Source organism: Oncorhynchus mykiss, chromosome 7 (genome assembly GCF_057628025.1).
Source record: "Oncorhynchus mykiss isolate SJ-2025 chromosome 7, ASM5762802v1, whole genome shotgun sequence".
NCBI lineage: Eukaryota > Metazoa > Chordata > Actinopteri > Salmoniformes > Salmonidae > Oncorhynchus > Oncorhynchus mykiss.
In genome coordinates, this window is record NC_143028.1 from 17,592,134 (window position 1) to 17,615,000 (window position 22,867).

Here is a 22,867-nt window from a genome sequence, read left to right on the forward strand (position 1 = left end):
GTCCATACCTGTGTAGTACAACAGGCAGGATGACATGACGGGAATTAAAGGGTGTAGTTTATCCAGTTCCTTTAAGTAAGAGAACATCCTTCACACAAGACAAAGGACAGAATCGAGAGCTGCTTACCAACCAGTTACAGGCGTGTACACTCTTCATTTAATCTGCGTTCTATGTTAACTAAAATACATGCATTATTTATTTTTGATTTCTGGCATATATTCAGTATTTGTATATCTCAAATGAGTATTCCTTATTATTTTGATTGCATGTAATGTATTGGAATAACTTTAGATTTTGAACAAGGAACTTTTGGGCAGGTTGATCTGTTTTATAAGCCTTATGATCAAACAGTGATTATAAAACGGAATCCTTTGTTGCAATTTTCTTACCAAAGTTACATATTTCATCGCCGGGACTTGAAAATGTTTGGCAGCAGCTCAGGTAAAATATCCTCACTGTTCTGTCTGCTCTATTTTGCTTAGCAGTTTTGAATGATAATTCTCCTTTTGACTGATTCTCTCTTCTACGTGGTCGTCACCCCCCAGGGTATGAAGTAGATCAGCAGAAACATCCCCAGGGGGACCAAGGGACCAGGGGCCTGTCCTCCTGGGGATAAAGACCACCACTCCGGGGGAGACGAGACCATGGTCCTCCAGAGGGTTGCTACCCCCCAGACCACAGAGGTAGAGATGGTAGAGACCACCATGGTCATGGTAGTGGTCATGGTCATGGAGAAGGCCATGGGCATCGCCACAAGAGGCACTGAAGAGTAAGAGTAATACACTTCCCTCTCAAAGTGAAATTCAGCCATGATTTTCTGAATTACCTTGACCCAATAACAATCTACAACATTCATGTATTTGACATTGTAATGTGTATAAACCCATTAAATAAACTTGCTTTCAATTGTATTTTAATCATCTGTGAAACTGATAATAATCCATTGAAGCAAACTGTTGGGCAAATTAAGTTTTCCTTAAAAGATTTAAAAGAATTATGGTGACACAAACAAGGAACTTTATCTTATGGTTAAAATATTGTGCGCTACCCTTATTTACTCAGCAGCCATGGAGCTAACATTGACATAACCCGCAATCCAAACAATGCCCTGAGGGACTTGTTTTGATGGCAACAAAGGCCAGGTTTCATAGCACAGTAAACACCCACAATGACAAAGTGATCCTGTTATACAGGCGAGAAGACAAAACTTTCTCTCACAGTCAATGAAGAAGATGTGAGAGCCGCCGACTACGTCTGTACTAGGGGCCAAACATGAAAGATTGGAAAAAAGGAAATAATTTTGAGGTAGTTTATTGGTTTGAGGAAAAAGGAAATGAAACCATTTCCAATTTTTTGTTTTGTTTTGATACAGTTGCATGGTGTTTGGTTTAAACTAGAACTACAGAATTGACAAAAACTTTCGATGGTGACCTCTGCTCTGGCTTGTTGTATAGGGACATAAGCATTTGGTACCACTCGTGATCTGTGCCTCCCTCTAGTTGCATTCTTGGTCATTGTTAGTTAATGCTTCCAGTATTAAAGGCAACTTACTTGTGATTTGATGAATGAATATGATATTGTCATGTATTGTCATGTTGTGTGTTTCTGTCCTTTCCCTTCACCCTGTCTCCCTCTGCTGGTCGTTGTTAGGTTACCTTTTCTCCCCCTCTTTCCCCCAGCTGTGCCTTGTCTCCTCCTAACTACCCATTCACCCCGTTTCCCACCTGTTCCCTTTTTCCCTCTGATTAGGTCCCTATATCTCTCTCTGTTTTTGTTCCTGTCCTTGTCGGATTCTTGTTTGTTGTGTTTCATGCCTGAGCCAGACTATCGTCATGTTTGCTGTAACCTTGTCCTGTCCTGTCGGAATCTGCCGGTCTATCTGAGCCTACCTATGTTTGGTTATTAAAGAAGCTCTGTTTAAGTTAGTTCGCTTTTGGGTCCTCATTCACTCACCGTAACAGATATTGCTATTGAATAACTCATATGGAATAACTCAAGTGTTCAGTGTTGCTTTCATTGGATTTGTCTCCCCAGTCCCTGTTGCACAAGAAGCATAATATGTATGAGTGTTTATATTGTTTATCTGTGTAGGTGCAGGTCAACCTAATTATTTTCAGTCTAAACTGTAACTAGGTCACTCAGGAACATTCAATGCTGTCTTGGTAAAACTCCCTACTCCTTGCCGATGACAAGCACACCCATAACATGATGCAGCCATCACCATGCTTAAAAATATGAAGAGTGGTACTCAGTGATGTGTTGTGTTGGATTTGCCCCAAACATAACACTTTGTATTCAGGACAAAAAGTTAATTTCTTTGCCATTTTCTTTGCAGTTCCATTATCTACTATTCTAATATTTTTTATTCTGTTATTCTGTACAAGCTTCCTTCTTTTGGCTGTCATGTAGATTAGTATAGTAGAGTAACTACAATGGTGTTGATCCATCCTCAGTTCTCCTATCACAGCCATTAAATTCTGTTTTAAAATACTCATTGCCCTCACATTGAAATCCCTGAGCAGTTTCCTTCCTCTCCGAGTTAGAAAGGACTTCTGTATCTTTGTAGTGACTAGGTGTATTGATACGCCATCCAAAGTGTAATTAATAACTTCACTATGCTCAAAGGGATATTCAAATGTCATTTTTTTAAACTTATCTACCAATAGGTTGCCCTTCTTTGCAAGGCATCGTTGTCACGTGTGCTCCCTTTCCGGCCTCTAGGTCACCAGGCTGCTCGTTATGGCGCACACCTGTCACCAGCGGTACGTGCATAACGACACTCACCTGGGCTCCATCACCTCCTTGATTACCTGCCCTATATGTCATCCCTTTGGTTTCTTCCCCAGTCATCATTGTTTGTTTCATGTCGGTGTGCTGGTCGTGTTTTGTTCATTTATTTATTCAAATGTAGTCACTCCCTGATCTTGCTTTCCCGACTCTCAGTGTACACCGTTACATTTGTGGTTGAATCTGGATGATATTCACTTCTCAACTGAAAGACCTTACAGACACAGACATGCGGTAGTCCTTCAAAATGAATGTTAAACACACAGTGAGTCCATGCAACTTATTATGCACATTTTTACTCCTGAACTTATTTAGGCTTGCCAAAACAAAGGGGTTGAATCCTTATTGACTCAAGACATCATTCATTTTTTCATTTTTTATTCATTTGTAAAAACAATTCCACTTTGAGATTACAGGATAGGGTGTGTAAACCAGTAACACAAAAATATCAATTTAATCAATTTTATATTCAGGCTGTAACACAACAACGTGTGGGAATACCTTCTAAAGGCAATGTAGTTAAGTGCTTTAAGTTTATACATATCACTAAATTATGAATTGTTTCCAGTTTAGTAAAGTGTAATATATATATATAATGTATATTTCTAAACTGACTCGGTACAAAAGTATTTGTTCTGAAACGTGACTACTGAAGCTCAAGGAGAGTAAAGGATGAGAATGAAATAGGCTTCAGTGTAAAACATTTCCTGGACTAAAAGATCTGGTCCCACATGTCTGTTGGCTCAGTTGCAGTCCGAGTCAGGTGTCATCTACAGAGGATGATAAAAACATCAATATGAGCAAAATGTCTTTAATGGATGCAAAACTACCATTGGTCAGAGGCACAAAATAAATGCCATCATGATGACATTGGAATGAATGTGCGTATTACAAATTCAATCTCAAGGGATTAAAGCATTTTTTGAGGATGTTGCCTACTGGTCAGGAAATTTAGCACACTACAGACAATCATGCATACATGAGCCCCATGCTGAAAACACAAAACAGTTGTACTGCACGTGGTACTATAAGTTACTACAGTAGGTACGGTTTGCCAGCAGCAGTGATTATTTTGCACAATTGAAACGTCACCCACAGCCTGTTATTACTAACAAAGACATGCTTATTCGGAGAAAGGGGCACCATTCACAATACCTGAAAGTCTTCAGCTAAAAACTCTCTGAGATCAGACGCCTGAGGCAAGTAGTGTGATAAAGAACAATAATGGACGAGAAATGCAAGAGACTTATTCGCAAATGATGGCATTGTTCATCAATTCTTAGTTTTTGGCATCAGACTGCAATTGAATAGAATAAAGTTTTTTTAAACACCAGAGGGAAAGTTTGACTCACCACAGCATCAATATCCTTAGGACTACTCCAACACTGGAGCACTGGTGCAACGCTCCTCTTCAGCTCTCCGAACACGTCTGGCGACATGGGCATCATGTTGTCTTGCAGTCTAGACGGGTGACTAGAACACATTGTGAAAACAACAGTTAAGTCAGATTGTCAACTCATACTCAAACCAGACTACAGTGGAAAATACAAATACATTATTTATGGCATCTTCACCTTTAACGAAATGAATATGGAGTATTATGAAGGGTACTCTAGACTTACACTTCGGACACTGATATGAGTTCTGTCTTCATGTATCCTGTGACGCTGGAACCCTCCACATCCATGGGCTCCGATGCTGAAAAAGAAAACAAAATGGTGGAAGAGTGATATAAAGACCACTTGTCCCAGATCTGTTTGTGGTTTATAGCCAACTCCTATGGTCGTTCAACGCTATACAGGAGAAAAATGATTCAGAGGTTGGCCATAAAACACAACCCCAATGGTCTACCAAACAGACATCCGGATCCTTACAGGGGCTTTGTGTAAATCAAAAATAGCACTATTGCTACCAAGGTGCACGATTGAGGAGCAAACTGAAGAGAGAAGAATTTTCAGCCACTCTTTGTGGGACAATGGAAGTAGATTTCAGTAATGCTTCTTTATTTCGGGACCAACCATAAGTAAAATGTATACACGTATGACTAAGTCGCTTTGGATAAAAGCGTCCGCTAAATGGCATATACTATTTATTATAATATTCAGGGGATTGAAACAGTGGGTCGCTGGCTGCTTACCCTCGGAGGCCCTGGTGTAGTACTTCCCGAAGGACTTGTCTTTGGGGATGTCTGGGTAGAGGAAACGGAGTGGGTTCTCTGGGATGTTCTCAGCTGCCATCACCTTGTAGGTTCGGATGATGTCAGGCAGAGAGACGGCAGACAGCTCCTTCTTGGTGTAGGGCTCCACTGCATGGAATACAGGCTTATCTGCGAAACACACACATCAAAATATATCAACCTTTTAATTGGAATTGCCTACAGGGCTGCTGTGTGTGTGTGTGTGTTTTCACAGACTCACCGTATAGGTCGTGTTCCACCCAAGTGAATGTGATGGCTCCGTCTCTGCTACTCTCACTGAAGCGCAGCAGGAACGTGCCTGGACACTTCCCAGTCAGCATGGCCTTCTCCCTCTCCTTACTCACAAAGCCCAGGATGCAACTGTAGTGGGAGAGAACAAGAGAATAAACAACATTTCTTCACTTTATATTATGTTTATTTGACAGGGGAAATTCACATTGTTCAACAATTCTGTAAATGTACAGTGCATTTGGAAAGTATTCAAACCCCTTGACTTTTTCCACATTTTGTTACGTTAAAGCCTTATACTATAATGGATTAAATTGTTTTTTTCATCATCAATCTACCTCATAATGGGGCGGCAGGTAGCCTAGTGGTTAGAGGGTTGGGCCAGTAACAGAAAGGTTGCTGGATCGAATCCTGGAGCTGACAAGGTAAAAATCTGTCATTCTGCCCATGAACAAGGCAGTTAACCCACTGTTCCCCGGTAGGCAGTCATTGTAAATAAGAATGTGTTCTTAACTGACTTGCCAGGTTAAATAAAGTTTCATAAAACATTTTTTTTTTATAATAATGACAAAGCAGAAACAGGTTATTAGAAATTATTACAAATAAAAAAATGTATTCAGACCCTTTACTCAGTACTTTGCTGAAGCACCGTTGGATACGATTATAGCCTCGAGTCTTCTTGGGTATGATGCTACAAGCTTGGCACACCTGTATTTGGGGAGTTTCTCCCATTCTTCTCTGCAAATCCTCTCATGCTCTGTCGTGTTGGATGGGGAGTGTCATTGCACAGCTATTTTCAAGTCTCTCCAGTCTCTCCGGTTCAGGTCCTGAGCGCTCTGGAGAAGGTTTTCATCAATAATCTCTCTGTACTTTGCTCTGTTCATCTTTCTCTCCATCCTGACTAGTCTCCCAGTCCCTGCCACTGAAAAACATCCCCACAGCATGATGCTGCCACCACCATGCTTCACCGGTGCCAGGTTTCCTCCAGACGTGACGCTTGGCATTCAGGCCAAAGAGTTCAATCTTGGTTTTATCAAATCAAATTTTATTTGTCACATACAGTCAAATGCTTACTTACAAGTCCTCTGAAGCAGGCTGACCATCTCTGTTGGCACCATCATACAAGGGCTGATGGCGCCAACAGAGATGGTTGGCTTGCTTCAGGTCCTTAGTTTTTTTTATGTATTATTTCTTACATTGTTAGCCCAGAAAATCTCAAGTGTTATTTCATACAGCCGGGAAGAACTATTGGATATAAAACTTACCAACATTACGACCAGGAATACAACTTTCCTGAAGCAGATCCTTTTGTTCGGACCTCCTCCCTGGATCTTATCCCAGAGGCCGATCCAAAACAACGCGGTCGCCGCAGGAGAGGCAGACGGAGCGGCCTACTGGTCAGACTGAGAAGGCGAGCACACCATACACCGCTTCCGAGCATATTACTTGCGAATGTCCATTCTCTAGACAACAAGGTGGACGAAATTAGGGCACGAGTTGCCTTCCAGAGAGTCATCAGAGATTGTAACATTCTCTGTTTTATGGAAACATGGCTCACTCGGGATACGTTGTCAGAGTCGGTACAACCACCCGGTTTCTTCACGCATCGCACCAACAGAAACAAACAACTCTCTGGTAAGAAGGGCGGGGGTGTATGCCTTATGATTAACGACTCATGGTGTGACCATAACAACATACAGGAACTTAAGTCCTTTTGTTCACCTGACCTAGAATTCCTTACAATCAAATGCAGACCACATTATCTACCAAGACAATTCTCTTCGATTATAGTCACAGCCTGGTATAGAGGTTCTGGATGGCAAGAAGCTTAGCACCGGTGATGTACTGGGCCGTACGCACTACCCTCTGTAGTGCCTTGCGATCGGAGGCCGAGCAGTTTCCATACCAGGCAGTGATGCAACCCGTCAGGATGCTCTCGATGGTGCAGTTGTTGAACCTTTTGAGGATCTGAGGATCCATGCCAAATCTTTTCAGTCTCCTGAGGTGGAATAGGTTTTGTTGTGCCCTCTTCACGACTGTCTTAGTGTGCATGGACCATGTTAGTTTGTTGGTGATGTGGACGCCAAGGAACTTGAAGCTCTCAACCTGCTCCACTACAGCCCCATCGATGAGAATGGGGGCGTGCTTGGTCCTCCTTTTCCTGTTGTCCACAATCATCTCCTTTGTTGATCACGTACGTTTGTCCAAAACAGCTGTGGTCCTTCAGCGGGTTGCTGAAATTCATACTTTTAATACAAACTTTTATTGAATACAAACACCGACTTCTTCCATTTTTACAAGAATCGACTGATGGTGACTCAATGTTGTTGTTACCAAATCCCTCGACCAGTTATTAAAGCAACTCTGCCTCGACATAAGAGAACTGAATTGAACGTTCCTCAACTAATTAGAGCTTAACAGTGTAATTGTTTGCTTTTGTGCTGAGAAATTTTGCAGATGCAGCTCTAACAGAATGAAGTCTGTTGCGGCAAGCTATAGATACCATTCTGCCAACTCTCCGATAATGTTCAACCGACTGGTAATGAAATAACTCACCCATCGTTCCACAGGGACAGCAGGTGTCTCTTGATGAGATCCAGGATAGCTTCGATCCACAGCCAGAAGGGAAAGCTCTTCTCACTGAGACTCTACAGTAGACAATTTGTTTTCAGATGTCTAGATGGATTACTAGGTCCTTCTATATTGTTGTGTCTGTGAACTGTAAAGATGTTGTATTCTGTATATATTGTAGTCACCTACCTTACAGAACTTGGTCCAGGGGATAAGGCCCTCAGGATTCCTCTGTGCTTTCTGGCCTGTTAGAAAATGTTTACCTCATCATCCAAATATAGGGATTTTGTAAATCAACTAATAACATTATTAGAAGTATGATAACATAACACAAGCCAATCCCCCATCATGACTCACCCAGTAGTTTGTCGGCCAGCATGCCTAGCTGCTCTTCATTGAGTCCCCTCTTGGTGACAGAGGAGAACTGCCAGCTCAGCACCTCGGACAGCTGACCCCAGGACGCTACAGGAGGGCTCAGGAAGAACTTCAGGTTCTGGGACAGACCAGGGAAACGAGCAAGACATAAAAGGAGAGCAGTGCGTTTGTGTACTGTCAATTGTTGATCTGATTTAGACTGGCTAATGGGTGGGCCTTCTGAACAGGTCTCTCTTGCAATGAGATTTGATCTCAATGCAAATAAATGAAGTATAAATAAAGGTTAAATGAAATGAAGGCACTGTACTCCACCTTGGGCTCGCTGGTCAGCATGTTGTACCACAGGATGGAGGCCCAGCCACTGGGCAGCTGGCTGACGTTGGAGATGACCACGATGGGCAGGGAGATGGTCTAAGAAGGACCAGAGGCCAGAGAAAGTCAACGTCGAATGAAATTAGGTCAGAGTGCTGTTGGATCTCATGAAAATGGGAGTGCAGACCTAGTATAAAGCGAAGCCAGTTCAGATAGTGAACCTGAGTGCCCGTCCTCAGCTTTGATTGCTAGTATGCGTTTGCTTCTTTTGCTGCATTGACGCTGCTGCTGTGACTAGACGTTTCTCGCTGTACTGCGGTTTTCTGATATGAATTGTCTTTGCGAATGCTCGCTAGCTGTGGTTGAACCCCGCCCGCATCATTCAATATGCTCAAGTGGCACGTCTGGCTGCTGAGAGGATGTCACTGACTGTGAGGATCAATCCACGTCGCCGCTCTACTGTTGTCAATAGCGGTTACAACTAGCTAAAGTATTGTATACTTTTGTTTGTTTCCAATGCCAGCTTCGGGCAGAGTCTGTGCGCTCGGTTAACACACCCCATCACAGAGAAATCTGCTCGCCCATACAGGAGGAAGTAGCCTACACTAGCCTTTATGGGTCGATATACAGCGAGTACGAATGTTTTCTTGATGACATGAGCAAGATGGTGCTCATCACGGCGATTTGATAGTATTTGGTCTTAAGTGGCCGCTAATTTGTTTAGTGCAGCAATCAATCTAGATAGTAGCCTATTATGTGTCGAGCGGGACACCAGACCGCTGCAAGACACTGTAGTATCAGCTATACATTTACGGTGTCTTCCAGTCACATTAGCTAGTGTGACTTGCCCCGGCAGTCACACTTACAATTTCGTACATATTCTGACTAGGTTTATCATTCTGGAACCTTTCTTTATACATTTTAGCTAAAAACACTCAATTTAACGTGCAGGTCTGAAATAGTGTGCAATTATAGCTATACCTGCAGCTTCTGTTCCGAGCAAACTAATATGCAGGCATATTTCAACATCTATTTGGTCTATCTCTTCTTGTTATCAGGTCATCATCGATCTTCTCTCAGGGCTTAGCGGAATATACGTTAGACATAGCCATCAGCTCAGGTAGAACTTATTGTAGACCTAGGTTTTAGATAGTCATGTCACTCTCACTTCTGTGCATGCACCAGACACATCAGCTACTGCTAGATGTAGCAGGCAAATGAAATGGTACACGTGGTTACACATAGCTACCGTTTAGTTGCGGTTTTAGGGGGTTGTTAGTATACTGCATGTTTTATGTTATGTGCGTAGCCTAATCAGGATCAATCGTACCGCTACTGTCATTGCCTACGGAGAAGCGTATCTCTCCTCTCTCAGTAACACAAGTTTGAGTCTAAGTTAAGGCAAAAGTGTTGTAGTTGCATTGCACTTTTCCAGAGGCGGTCCGTATGATGGCTTAAAGGGTTCTTCAGTGTGAAATACACTCAAATGTTCCTTCCCTTTAATCTTGCATGATCTCCTAAGTATTGTTTGCATTGTGGACACTCGCATGTTAACCGTACTCTCATACAGTGACTTGCGAAAAGTATTCACCCCCCAAGGCATTTTTCCTATTTTGTTGTTACAACCTGGAATTAAAATATATTTTTTGGGGGGGGTTTGTATCATTTGATTTAAACAACATTCCTACCACTTTGAAGATGGAAAATATTTAAATAAATAACTAAATAACTATTCACCCCCCCAAAGTCAATACTTTGTAGAGCCACCTTTTGCAGCAATTACAGCTGCAAGTCTCTTGACGTATGTCTCTATAAGCTTGGCACATCTAACCACTGGGATTCTTGCCCATTCTTCAAGGCAAAAGCTCCTTCAAGTTGAATGGGTTCCGCTGGTGTACAGCAATCTTTAAGTCATAACACAGATTCTCAATTGGATTGAGGTCTAGGCTTTGACTAGGCCATTCCAAGACATTCAAATGTTTCCCCTTAAACCACTCAAGTGTTGCTGTAGCAGTATGCTTAGGGTCATTGTTCTGCTGGAAGGTGAACCTCGGTCTCAGTATCAAATCTCTAGAAGACTGAAACAGGTTTCCCTCAAGAATTTCCCTGTATTTAGCACCATCCACCATTCCTTCAATTCTGACCTGTTTCCCAGTCCCTGTCAATGAAAAACATCCCCACAGCATTATGCTGCCACCATCACGCTTCATTGTGTTCTCGGGGTGATGAGAGGTGTTGGGTTTGCACCAGACATAGCGTTTTCCTAAATGGCCAAAAAGCTCAATTTTAGTCTCATCTGACCAGATTACCTTCTTCCATATGTTTGGAGAGTCTCCCACATGCCTTTTTGTGAACACCAAACGTGTTTGCTTATTCTTTCTTTAAGCAATGGCTTTTTTTCTCGCCACTCTTCCGTAAAGCCCAGCTCTGTGGAGTGTGGTCTTATGGACAGATACTCAACTCTCCTCTGTGGAGCTTTGCAACTCCTTCAGGTTTATCTTTGGTCTCTTTGTTGCCTCTCTGATTAATGCCCCCCTTGCCTGGTCTGTGAGTTTTGGTGGGCGGTTTGTTGTGGTGCCATATTCTTTTCATTTTTTAATCATGTATTTAACGGTGCTCCGTGGGATGTTCAAAGTTTCAGATATTTTTTTTATAACCCAACCCTGATCAGTATTTCTCCACAACTTTGTCCCTGACCTGTTTGGAGAGCTCCTTGGTCTTCATAGTGTCGCTTGCTTGGTGATGCCCCTTGCTTAGTGGTGTTGCAGACTCTGTGGCCTTTCAGAACAGGTGTATATATACTGAGATCATGTGACACTTAAATAAAGTCCACCTGTGTGCAGTCTCACTCAATATGTGACTTCTGAAGGTAATTGGTAGCACCAGATCTTATTTAGGGGCTTCATAGTAAAGGGGGTGAATACATACGCACGCACCACTTTTCCATTTTGTATTTACATTTTTTGTTGTTGAAACAAGCACTTTTTAACATTTCACTTCACCAATTTTGACCATTTTGTGTATGTCCATTACATGAAATCCAAATAAAAATCCATTTAAATTACAGGTTGTAATGCAACAAAATAGGAAAAACGCCAAGGGGGATGAATACTTTTGCAAGGCACCCCTAGATGAAAGAGATGACAAAGCACTGTTAAGTTCTGCTGACGACGACTGATGTTCCATGCTAATTCTTTCATGTTATGCTACCTGGATACTGCGCACGGGCGGGACCTGGCAAACCTCTGTTCAACATTGACGCTGGCAACGGATGACAAGATACTGGAACTAATCATGGCTCTGGATCCTTCGTCGTTGAGAGCTCCTAAACTGCGATGAGTTTAACTGCCAGTACCGTGCCTCATTAAGTTTGCTATGACGGAGTCAGCCGTGGTCAATAGCCTACATGTTGCCGTATTTGCTGGCTACTTGATATAAAGTACATTCCATATGCAGTGCCTTCGGAAAGTATTCAGACCCCTTGACTTTTTCCACATTGTCACGTTAAAGCCTTATTCCAAAATTGATTAAATATTATAATATACAGTGGGGCAAAAAAGTATTTAGTCAGCCACCAATTGTGCAAGTTCTCCCACTTAAAAATATGAGAGAGGCCTGTAATTTTCATCATAGGTACACTTTAACTATGACAAAGCGAAAACAGTTTTAGATTTTTTTGCAAAAGTATTACAAATAAAAACAGAAATCCCTTATTTACAGAAGTATTCAGACCCTTTGCTATGAGTCTCAAAATTGAGCTCAGGTGCATTCAAGTTTGGAACCACCAAGACTCTTCCTAGAGCTGGCCGCCTGGCAAAACTGAGCAATCAGGGGAGAAGTGTCTTGGTCAGGGAGGTGACCAAGAATCTGATTGAGTTCCTGTGTAGAGCTAGGGGCAACTTCCAGAAGGACAACCATCTCTGCAGCACTCCACCAATCAGGCCTTTATAGTAGCGTGGCCAGACGGAAGCCACTCTTCAGTAAAAGGCACATGACAGCCCAATTGGAGTTTGACTAAAGGGAAAATTGAACTCTTTGGCCTGAATGCCAAGAGTCACATCTGGAGGAAACCTGGCACCATCCCTACGTTGAAGCATGGTGGTGGCAGCATCATGTTGTGGATCGAGGATCGAGGCAAGGATGAACGGAGCAAAGTACAGAGAGATCCTTGATAAAAACCTGCTCCAGAGCACTCAGGACCCCAGACTGGGGCAAAGGCTCAGCTTCCAACAAGACAACGACCCTAAGCACACAGCCAAGACAACGCAGGAGTGGCTTCAAGACAAGTCTCTGAATGTCCTTGAGAGGCCCAGCCAGAGCCCGATTGTAACATCTCTGGAGAGTCATGAAAATAGCTGTGCAGCAACGTTCCCCATCCAACCTGACAAGAGTTTGCGAGGATCTGCAGAGAAGAATGGGAGAAACTCCCCAAATACAGGTGTGCCAAGTTTGTAGCGTCCTACCCAAGAAGACTTGATGCTGTAATCGCTGCCAAAGGTGCTTCGAAAAAGTACTGAGCAAAGGGTCTGAATACTTGTCATACAGTGCCTTGCGAAAGTATTCAGCCCCCTTGAACTTTGCGACCTTTTGCCACATTTCAGGCTTCAAACATAAAGATATAAAACTGTCTTTTTTTGTGAAGAATCAACAACAAGTGGGACACAATCATGAAGTGGAACGACATTTATTGGATATTTCAAACTTTTTTAACAAATCAAAAACTGAAAAATTGGGCGTGCAAAATTATTCAGCCCCTTTACTTTCAGTGCAGCAAACTCTCTCCAGAAGTTCAGTGAGGATCTCTGAATGATCCAATGTTGACCTAAATGACTAATGATGATAAATACAATCCACCTGTGTGTAATCAAGTCTCCGTATAAATGCACCTGCACTGTGATAGTCTCAGAGGTCCGTTAAAAGCGCAGAGAGCATCATGAAGAACAAGGAACACACCAGGCAGGTCCGAGATACTGTTGTGAAGAAGTTTAAAGCCGGATTTGGATACAAAAATATTTCCCAAGCTTTAAACATCCCAAGGAGCACTGTGCAAGCGATAATATTGAAATGGAAGGAGTATCAGACCACTGCAAATCTACCAAGACCTGGCCGTCCCTCTAAACTTTCAGCTCATACAAGGAGAAGACTGATCAGAGATGCAGCCAAGAGGCCCATGATCACTCTGGATGAACTGCAGAGATCTACAGCTGAGGTGGGAGACTCTGTCCATAGGACAACAATCAGTCGTATATTGCACAAATCTGGCCTTTATGGAAGAGTGGCAAGAAGAAAGCCATTTCTTAAAGATATCCATAAAAAGTGTTGTTTAAAGTTTGCCACAAGCCACCTGGGAGACACACCAAACATGTGGAAGAAGGTGCTCTGGTCAGATGAAACCAAAATTGAACTTTTTGTCAACAATGCAAAACGTTATGTTTGGCGTAAAAGCAACACAGCTCATCACCCTGAACACACCATCCCCACTGTCAAACATGGTGGTGGCAGCATCATGGTTTGGGCCTGCTTTTCTTCAGCAGGGACAGGGAAGATGGTTAAAATTGATGGGAAGATGGATGGAGCCAAATACAGGACCATTCTGGAAGAAAACCTGATGGAGTCTGCAAAAGACCTGAGACTGGGACGGAGATTTGTCTTCCAACAAGACAATGATCCAAAACATAAAGCAAAATCTACAATGGAATGGTTCAAAAATAAACATATCCAGGTGTTAGAATGGCCAAGTCAAAGTCCAGACCTGAATCCAATCAAGAATCTGTGGAAAGAACTGAAAACTGCTGTTCACAAATGCTCTCCATCCAACTGGAATGGGAAAAAATGTCAGTCTCTCGATGTGCAAAACTGATAGAGACATACCCCAAGCGACTTACAGCTGTAATCGCAGCAAAAGGTGGCGCTACAAAGTATTAACTTAAGGGGGCTGAATAATTTTGCACGCCCAATTTTTTAGTTTTTGATTTGTTAAAAAAGTTTGAAATATCCAATAAATGTCGTTCCACTTCATGATTGTGTCCCACTTGTTGTTGATTCTTCACAAAAAAATACAGTTTTATATCTTTATGTTTGAAGCCTGAAATGTGGCAAAAGGTCGCAAAGTTCAAGGGGGCTGAATACTTTCGCAAGGCACTGTATCAGTTTTTTAATTGAAACAATTTTAGAATAAGGCTGTAACGTAACAAATAAAGTCAAGGGGTCTGAATAGTTTCTGAAGGCATTGTAGCTGCAGGTTGTTGACCGGCTCATATTGCTTAAGTTTGCTTGTTCGATAAGGAGATATTTTTATGTAGACCCGTCAGATGATTACTCATGTAGTTTCAGTGAGAGCACCCGGCGGTGCGTCTCCACGGCGGTTGGGTTCGTACTGCTTACGGTTGCTAGTTAGATAGGACGTAGATACTAAGATGACAGCTCGTCTTGCCTCAAGCGAGGGTACCCAGTGTCATATGAGAACTGTAAGTCATGTGTTGCACAGCGCATTCTACACATGGTTGATATTCACACATAGTATAGTCTTGTAATTGTAGGATGACTTAGCTGGTCTATTTGATCATGTCTCAACGGCGCTTTCTGCAGTAGCGACACATAGTCGTCTGGTGTATGGTTCTGCCATTTTGGGGGATTGGTATAGTTTGTAGGTCATTTTATATATTGACACTTTGCTGGGGCAGTGAGCTACCCTGAAGAAGCCTATTTCGACCAAGACTTGCATTATTCAATCTTTAATAAATGGTCAAATAAAAAAGATTTCTACTTGGCGTTTCCTTTCTGAACTATATTGCAGATCACTTACCTCTAGTTTGATTTCCAAACCTGACTGGTTGAGTTCCGACTCAAAGCAGATGCAGTGCAGCTCCTCTGTCACAATGAGAGGCCCCTGGAATAACACGGTCAGACAGCAACACATTAGGGGCTAACGTCCCAATTGTCTCGCCTTCCTCCAAAAGTCTGCACTTGTTCACTTCCCTGATTTGAAAGGAAAATGACTGGTATAATAAATATGATGGAAACTCCTTCCGAACCATACCAATTCAATGCTTTTAGATTTGTGGGAAGTGGCGAACGAGCGCACACTTCAGGAGAAAGAAGATATTATCGGGACGCACTCACATCTATCGGAATGAGCTGACTGTAACCGATTACCTTGTCATTATAGGCCAGTCATACAACCCAGCTATCAATCTGCAGGTCGTCTCTTACCTCATTTGTTCGGTTGCCAGCTACTTTCTGCTCTTTCAGTTGCTGTGTTGAGACCAGAGAATAAACTGTAAGGAGTGATGACAGTGCAGGTCCAAATGGACAATTGGGACAACTCATTCAGAAGCAGTATGCTATTTGTAAATTGTGTAAACATACCAAGTGCCGAAACTCTGCAGCCAAGCTTCCATTTGACTCCTCCATATTCATAACTTTTGTGTTGGTGCCCAATATGTTAAACTTACGAAACCCTTTCTTTTCTGTAACGTCCCTGGAGAGAAAACGCAATGTGCATTCCCCCTTTAGTTATGTATTCACATCACAAATTCAAGAGAAGAGCATAACAACGCACAAACATATTCTACCACACTCCTTTACTTACTTGTCAAACAAAGCTTTCACTTTGAGTTGATAGTTGAATTCCGGGAGCTTCACAAGAAATCTAGAGAGGAAATACAAATCAAAACTTAACCAGGTCTGGACAGATCCATAGGAACGACAGATGGGAGGAACTACAGTGCTGTTGTGTTTGTGCTTACCTGAGCTTGACAGTGAACTGCACCTGTGTCTTCAGCACCAGAGTTCTCTGTGGATGTGTGGGCATACAGGGCTGTCTCTCTACCACCAAGGAACTAAGACACACCACAGAGACACAAGGAATTTTGAGGTGATATACTCTATAGAGGCATTTAGATATTCTTCAAGAACAAATGGGTAGAATATACAGTATATGTATATACACTGCTCAAAAAAATAAAGGGAACACTTAAACAACACAATGTAACTCCAAGTCAATCACACTTCTGTGAAATCAAACTGTCCACTTAGGAAGCAACACTGATTGACAATAAATGTCACATGCTGTTGTGCAAATGGAATAGACAACAGGTGGAAATTCTAGGCAATTAGCAAGACACCCCCAATAAAGGAGTGGTTCTGCAGGTGATAACCACAGACCACTTCTCAGTTCCTATGCTTCCTGGCTGATGTTTTGGTCCCTTTTGAATGCTGCCGGTGCTTTCACTCTAGTGGTAGCATGAGACGGAGTCTACAACCCACACAAGTGGCTCAGGTAGTGCAGCTCGTCCAGGATGGAACATCAATGCGAGCTGTGGCAAGAAGGTTTGCTGTGTCTGTCAGCGTAGTGTCCAGAGCATGGAGGCCAGTACATCAGGAGACGTGGAGGAGGAGGGCAACAACCCAGCAGCAGGACCGCTACCTCCGCCTTTGTGCAAGGAGGAGCACTGCCAGAGCCCTGCAAAATGACCTCTAGCAGGCCACAAATGTGCATGTGTCTGCTCAAACGGTCAGAAACAGACTCCATGAGAGTGGTATGAGGGCATGACGTCCACAGGTGGGGGTTGTGCTTACAGCCCAACACCATGCAGAACGTTTGGCATTTGCCAGAGAACACCAAGATTGGCAAATTCACCACTGGCGCCCTGTGCTCTTCACAGATGAACGCAGGTTCACGCTGAGCACATGTGACAGACGTGACAGTCTGGAGACGCCGTGGAGAACGTTCTGCTGCCTGCAACATTCTCCAGCATGACCGGTTTGGCGGTGGGTCAGTCATGGTATGGGGTGGCATTTCTTTGGGGGGCCGCACAGCCCCCCATGTGCTCGCCAGAGGTCGCCTGACAGCCATAAGGTACCGAGATGAGATCCTCAGACCCCTTGTGAGACCATATGCTGGTGCGGTTGGCCCTGGGTTCCTCCTAATGCAAGACAATGCTAGACCTCATGTGGCTGGAGTGTGTCAGCAGTTCCTGCAAGAGGAAGGCATTGATGCTATGGACTGGCCCACCCGTTCCCCAGACCTGAATCCAATTGAGCACATCTGGGACATCATGTCTCGCTCCATCCACCAACGGCACGTTGCACCACAGACTCTCCAGGAGTTGGCGGATGCTTTAGTCCAGGTCTGGGAGGAGATCCCTCAGGACACCATCCGCCACCTCATCAGGAGCATGCCCAGGCGTTGTAGGGAGGTCATACAGGCACGTGGAGGCCACACACATTACTGAGCCTCATTTTGACTTGTTTTAAGGACATTACATCAAAGTTGGATCAGCCTGTAGTGTGGTTTTCCACTTTAATTTTGAGTGTGACTCCAAATCCAGACCTCCATGGGTTGATACATTTGATTTCCATTGATCATTTTTGTGTGATTTTGTTGTCAGCACATTCAACTATGTAAAGAAAAAAGTATTTAATAAGAATATTTAATTCATTCAGATCTAGGATGTGTTATTTTAGTGTTCCCTTAATTTTTTTGAGCAGTGTATATACAGTGGGGATAACAAGTATTTGATACACTGCCGATTTTGCAGGTTTTCCTACTTACAAAGCATGTAGAGGTCTGTAATTTTTATCATAGGTACACTTCAACTGTGAGAGACAGAATCTCACAGAAAATCACATTGTATGATTTTTAAGTCATTCATTTGCATTTTATTGCATGACATAAGTATGTGATGCATCAGAAAAGCAGAACTTAATATTTGGTACAGAAACCTGTGTATGCAATTACAGAGATCATACATTTCCTGTAGTTCTTGACCAGGTTTGCACACACTGCAGCAGGGATTTTGGCCCACTCCTCCATACAGATCTTCTCCAGATCCTTCAGGTTTCGGCGCTGTCGCTGGGCAATATGGACTTTCAGCTCCCTCCAAAGATTTTCTATTGGGTTCAGGTCTGGAGACTGGCTAGGCCACTCCAGGACCTTGAGATGCAGTTGCCCTGGCTGTATGCTTCGGGTCGTTGTCATGCTGGAAGACCCAGCCATGACCCATCTTCAATGCTCTTACTGAGGGAAGGAGGTTGTTGGCCAAGATCTTGCGATACATGGCCCCATCCATCCTCCCCTCAATACAGTGCAGTCGTCCTGTCCCCTTTGCAGAAGACCATCCCCAAAGAATGATGTTTCCACCTCCATGCTTCACGGGTGGGATGGCGTTCTTGGGGTTGTACTCATCCTTCTTCTTCCTCCTAACACGGCGAGTGGAGTTTAGACCAAAAATCTCTATTTTTGTCTCATCAGACCACATGACCTTCTCCCATTCCTCCTCTGGATCATCCAGATGGTCATTGGCAAACTTCAGACGGGCCTGGACATGCGCTGGCTTGAGCAGGGGGACCTTGCATGCGCTGCAGGATTTCAATCCATGACGGCGTAGTGTGTTACTAATGGTTTTCGTTAAGACTGTGGTCCCAGCTCTCTTCAGGTCATTGACCAGGTCCTGCCGTGTAGTTCTGGGCTGATCCCTCACCTTCCTCATGATCATTGATGCCCCACAAGGTGAGATCTTGCATGGCGCCCCAGACCGAGGGTGATTGACCGTCATCTTGATCTTCTTCCATTTTCGAATAATTGCGCCAACAGTTGTTGCCTTCTCACCAAGCTACTTGCCTATTGTCCTGTAGCCCATCCCAGCCTTGTGCAGGTCTACAATTTTATCCCTGATGTCTTTACACAGCTCTCTGGTCTTGGCCATTGTGGAGAGGTTGGAGTCTGTTTGATTGAGTGTGTGGACAGGTGTCTTTTATTCAGGTAACAAGTTCAAACAGGTGCAGTTAATACAGGTAATGGGTGGAGAACAGGAGGGCTTCTTAAAGAAAAACTAACAGGTCTGTGAGAGCCGGAATTCTTACTGGTTGGTAGGTGATCAAATACTTATGTCATGCAATAAAATGCTAATTAATTACTTAAAAATCATACAATGTGATTGTAAAAATTACAGACCTCTACATGCTTTGTAAGTAGTAAAACCTGCAAAATCGGCAGCCACTATAGACCCGGGTTCGAGCCTGGGCTGTGTCACTGCCGGCCGCGACTGGGATAACCATGTGGCGGGGCACAATTGGCTAGTGTCGTCCGGGTTAAGGGAGGGTTTGGCCGGCTAGGAAGTCCTTGTCCCAGCCGACTGGGATGTCCTTGTCCCGCATGCACCTGTGAAAAACACAGAATGGGTCTTTAACATTGGAATACAAGTGTGGTGTCACTTACTGTTCTAGGAGGTTCCGGAACAGTGCCAGGGCCCGCCCCTCCAGGAAGCCTTTCTGCTGTTTGATTGGGTCGTTGTCGTATGTGTACTTCTGCTCTAGTTCCTGGAGCTCCTTCAGCTGCTGCCTCACCTGCTGCAGGCTTTCTGCCACCGCTGTGAACCTACAGGGGAAGAAGAAGATGAAGCAGAATAAGAACAATACTTTATTTTGTTGGGTTCCTAAATTCATCTTTTTGCTTAATCAGACAAGAGATGCCCAAAAGAATGAACTAGTCTCCTCACCAGTTCTGCAGTTGGTCCAGACATGCGTTGGGTGGTCCTCCAATACAGGAGCTCTGCTGCCTCTTCTTCCACTCAGGCAGCTCCTCTGAGATCAAGTCTGATTGGACCGCCTCGGCCATGTTGAGCACCTCCGCCAACTGGCCAACCACTTCCTGTGGAGGAAATTAAGTAAAGTCCATGCAAGTCCATGCACATAAAGAACAGTTATTATCTACTCTTCAACGTGAGCAGGCTGGTTATTACTGGATAATACACGTTTTCACATATAGTTTTGAGCTATAGTTCGACTATATTTGTTACATTGTCTTTTCCCCCCATTTGATCCGACTGGTTTCACATTGCCAAATGTCAAACAAACAAAAATTCCTCAACAAAACCATGTGTACGTAAAAGTCATTTGTTTAAATGCCAAATCGTTAAATCCATCTATGATTATTATGAATCGTCAATTGCGTGTCCAATCTTCCAACAACATGCAGGAGGAAACAGAGCGCAATGTCTGCTATAACGGCAATGGGAATAGGCCATATTCAGCTATACCCCCGGTGTAGCCCCCCGGCTCCCCTAACCTGCATTGGATGCGCTCATAAATGCGTTGCTACCCCCAAAATGTTTCAGAGATATCACTGATGATGCTGCATGCATTAAATCAAATGCTTGCAAGTCAAACCACCAAAAATAATGCGGAACTTATTTTCCTGTGTTTTGGCTGACTGAGTTCTCATCTGCAGCGAACCGCACCACATTATGAATTGAATTGGACCGAGACCACCCTTTTTGAGCGAACCACTGTGGATTGTTTAGTGCCCTCCCAAGCGCGGATATAGTGTTCACACCAGTCCAAACAAACCGAACTAAGGGGGTAAACGCACCAAACCAATTTGTTTGGAAAAAACACACCAAACCAATTTGGTATGAAAGCCCCTTTAGTCTCAACTCATATCTTCTGAATGACTAGAACACATGTAATTTTAGTGGTGCTTGAAGCGAAAACAATCGGTTAACATTCACAGTACAATGTCACGATAAAATGTCACTTTTTAACCTCATCATGACCCCTCTTACCACTCTCTTGAACTTCAGCTTGAAACACATCTCTACAATCTGCAGCTTCTCGTGTTCCAGCTGTTTGGGTGTCAGCCCGTTAATTTCATGTTCTAAAGTGGGAGAAGGAAAAACATTCACTTACTGACTAAACATGAAACACAGACCTGTAAATAAATGATCTATTACAGATTGAGAATAAAACACCTCACCTCTGTTCTTAAGAATATTTTCCTTAAAGTCACGCTCGTCTTGAAGGTATTCCAGAGACTTTATATTCTGATCCGCTTCCTAGCAAGTGAGATAAACACGTTGGATCAGGTAGATGGCAAACCTGACATGCATGAACATGTACTGCAAATCACTGACGGAACTGTTCCACCAGGAAACAATCAACATCTAGTATATGATGGAAATGATAACTCACCTGAACCTTGTTTTTCATGTCTTTGACTTTGTTGTCCAGCTTTTGCTTCTCCAGAACCATGCTGGTCTGTGTGTTTTCTCTGTCGGTCTGAAGAGGAAAATACTGTTCATTTAACTGCACAGTTAAAGCATGTAAACACTCCAATATAGAGTTATGTATCATCTACAATATCTGACAGCACGGATAGAGAAAGACGTGTGGTGATTTTACTAATTACAATGTATGTCAATACAGTTCATGCAGGGCACCTCTATGCTTTTGGCAGCAGCCAAAATCCTCTGCTCCTCCTTCAGGTTTCTGGAGATGATCATGGCCATGTGAACGGGGTCCTCCTGAAAGCGGTCCTGGAAAAGTGGGTACTTTATTACCACAAACCCCAAAAACCATGCAGACACTGGGGTCATAACTTCCAGAATAAAAAATAAAAAAAAGTTATTATAGATCATTCCTGTAACATACAAGCAATAAAGTATGGAAGGCCACTGGCAGTAAGGTCTGTCCTGAAAAGATGTAACTGAGATAATACTACACCTGGAGGTTTCTCTTGATCTTGCGGATGTTGTGTTGTAGCAGGAAGTTGTTTTCCAGTGCGAAGCGGCTGTGTTGGTCATCCAGCTGGGCTAGGAGGTCATGGAAACGTACTGTTGCTAAGGAGTCCTGAACAGCCACATTTTCCCTACAGAGTTTCAATCACAGGGGAAGAGATCAGATGAAGGGTATGAATAGACTACAGTAGAGAGTAGATCTTTATTTATCCATTATACAGCAGCGTCTCAGCATCACTAAAATAGAATAGAATGGAAGAGAACCGAATATAGTAGAATAGAACGTTTATTTATCCACTAAATACAGCAGACTCTCTCCTCCCATCACTGCTTACCAATCGATGCTCTCAATCCACTTGCTGAGGTACTGTCTGATGTCCATGGGGAAGGAGTCATCATAGATCTGGTCGACTTGCTCCAGGTATTTAGACTCCAGTAGTTGCAGCTGGCACCACTGGGCCATCTGATCAAGGAGGAGTAACAGTGAGTTATTAAATGAGACAATTAAATAAACGACAGTGGCAAGAAAAAGTATGTAAACCGTTTGGAATTACCTGGATTTCTGCAAAAATTGGTCATAAAATTTGATCTGATCTTCATCTAAGTCACAACAGTAGACAAACACAGTCTGCTTAAACTAATAACACACAAGCGATTATACTTTTTCATGTCTTTATTGAACCCACCGTGTAAACATTCACAGTGCAGGGTGGGAAAAGTATGTGAACCCTTGGATTTAATAACTAGTTGACCCTCCTTTGGCAGCAATAAACTTAACATTTTGTTTTTGTAGTCGGATAAGACCTGCACAAAAGTCAGGAGGAATTTTGGACCATTCCTCTTTACAAAACTGTTTCAGTTCAGCAAAATTCTTAGGAT

The 22,867-nt window shown here is 43.2% G+C and overlaps 1 protein-coding gene across 5 annotated transcripts in view; it reads right to left on the reverse strand.

Moving 5' to 3' along the window:
* Positions 1 to 3,149: 3,149 nt before the first annotated feature.
* Positions 3,150 to 22,867, reverse strand: part of stat1-2 (signal transducer/activator of transcription) — a 30,346-nt gene continuing 10,628 nt past the window's right edge. For 2 of the 5 annotated variants that reach the window (XM_021608237.3, XM_090239496.1), the window contains exons 2-24: positions 22,324 to 22,451; positions 21,975 to 22,119; positions 21,692 to 21,787; positions 21,444 to 21,530; positions 21,229 to 21,307; positions 21,038 to 21,129; positions 19,973 to 20,124; positions 19,693 to 19,851; positions 16,220 to 16,312; positions 16,063 to 16,122; positions 15,840 to 15,951; positions 15,684 to 15,725; positions 15,277 to 15,360; positions 8,472 to 8,570; positions 8,142 to 8,277; positions 7,974 to 8,029; positions 7,770 to 7,861; positions 5,206 to 5,345; positions 4,926 to 5,114; positions 4,411 to 4,486; positions 4,141 to 4,261; positions 3,944 to 3,982; positions 3,150 to 3,558 (exon numbers count right to left, since the gene is read on the reverse strand). In XM_021608237.3, coding sequence (XP_021463912.2) covers positions 3,532 to 3,558; positions 3,944 to 3,982; positions 4,141 to 4,261; positions 4,411 to 4,486; positions 4,926 to 5,114; positions 5,206 to 5,345; positions 7,770 to 7,861; positions 7,974 to 8,029; positions 8,142 to 8,277; positions 8,472 to 8,570; positions 15,277 to 15,360; positions 15,684 to 15,725; positions 15,840 to 15,951; positions 16,063 to 16,122; positions 16,220 to 16,312; positions 19,693 to 19,851; positions 19,973 to 20,124; positions 21,038 to 21,129; positions 21,229 to 21,307; positions 21,444 to 21,530; positions 21,692 to 21,787; positions 21,975 to 22,119; positions 22,324 to 22,451 — 2,304 coding nt within the window. In that variant the 3' untranslated portion in view covers positions 3,150 to 3,531. 5 annotated transcript variants of the gene reach the window in all.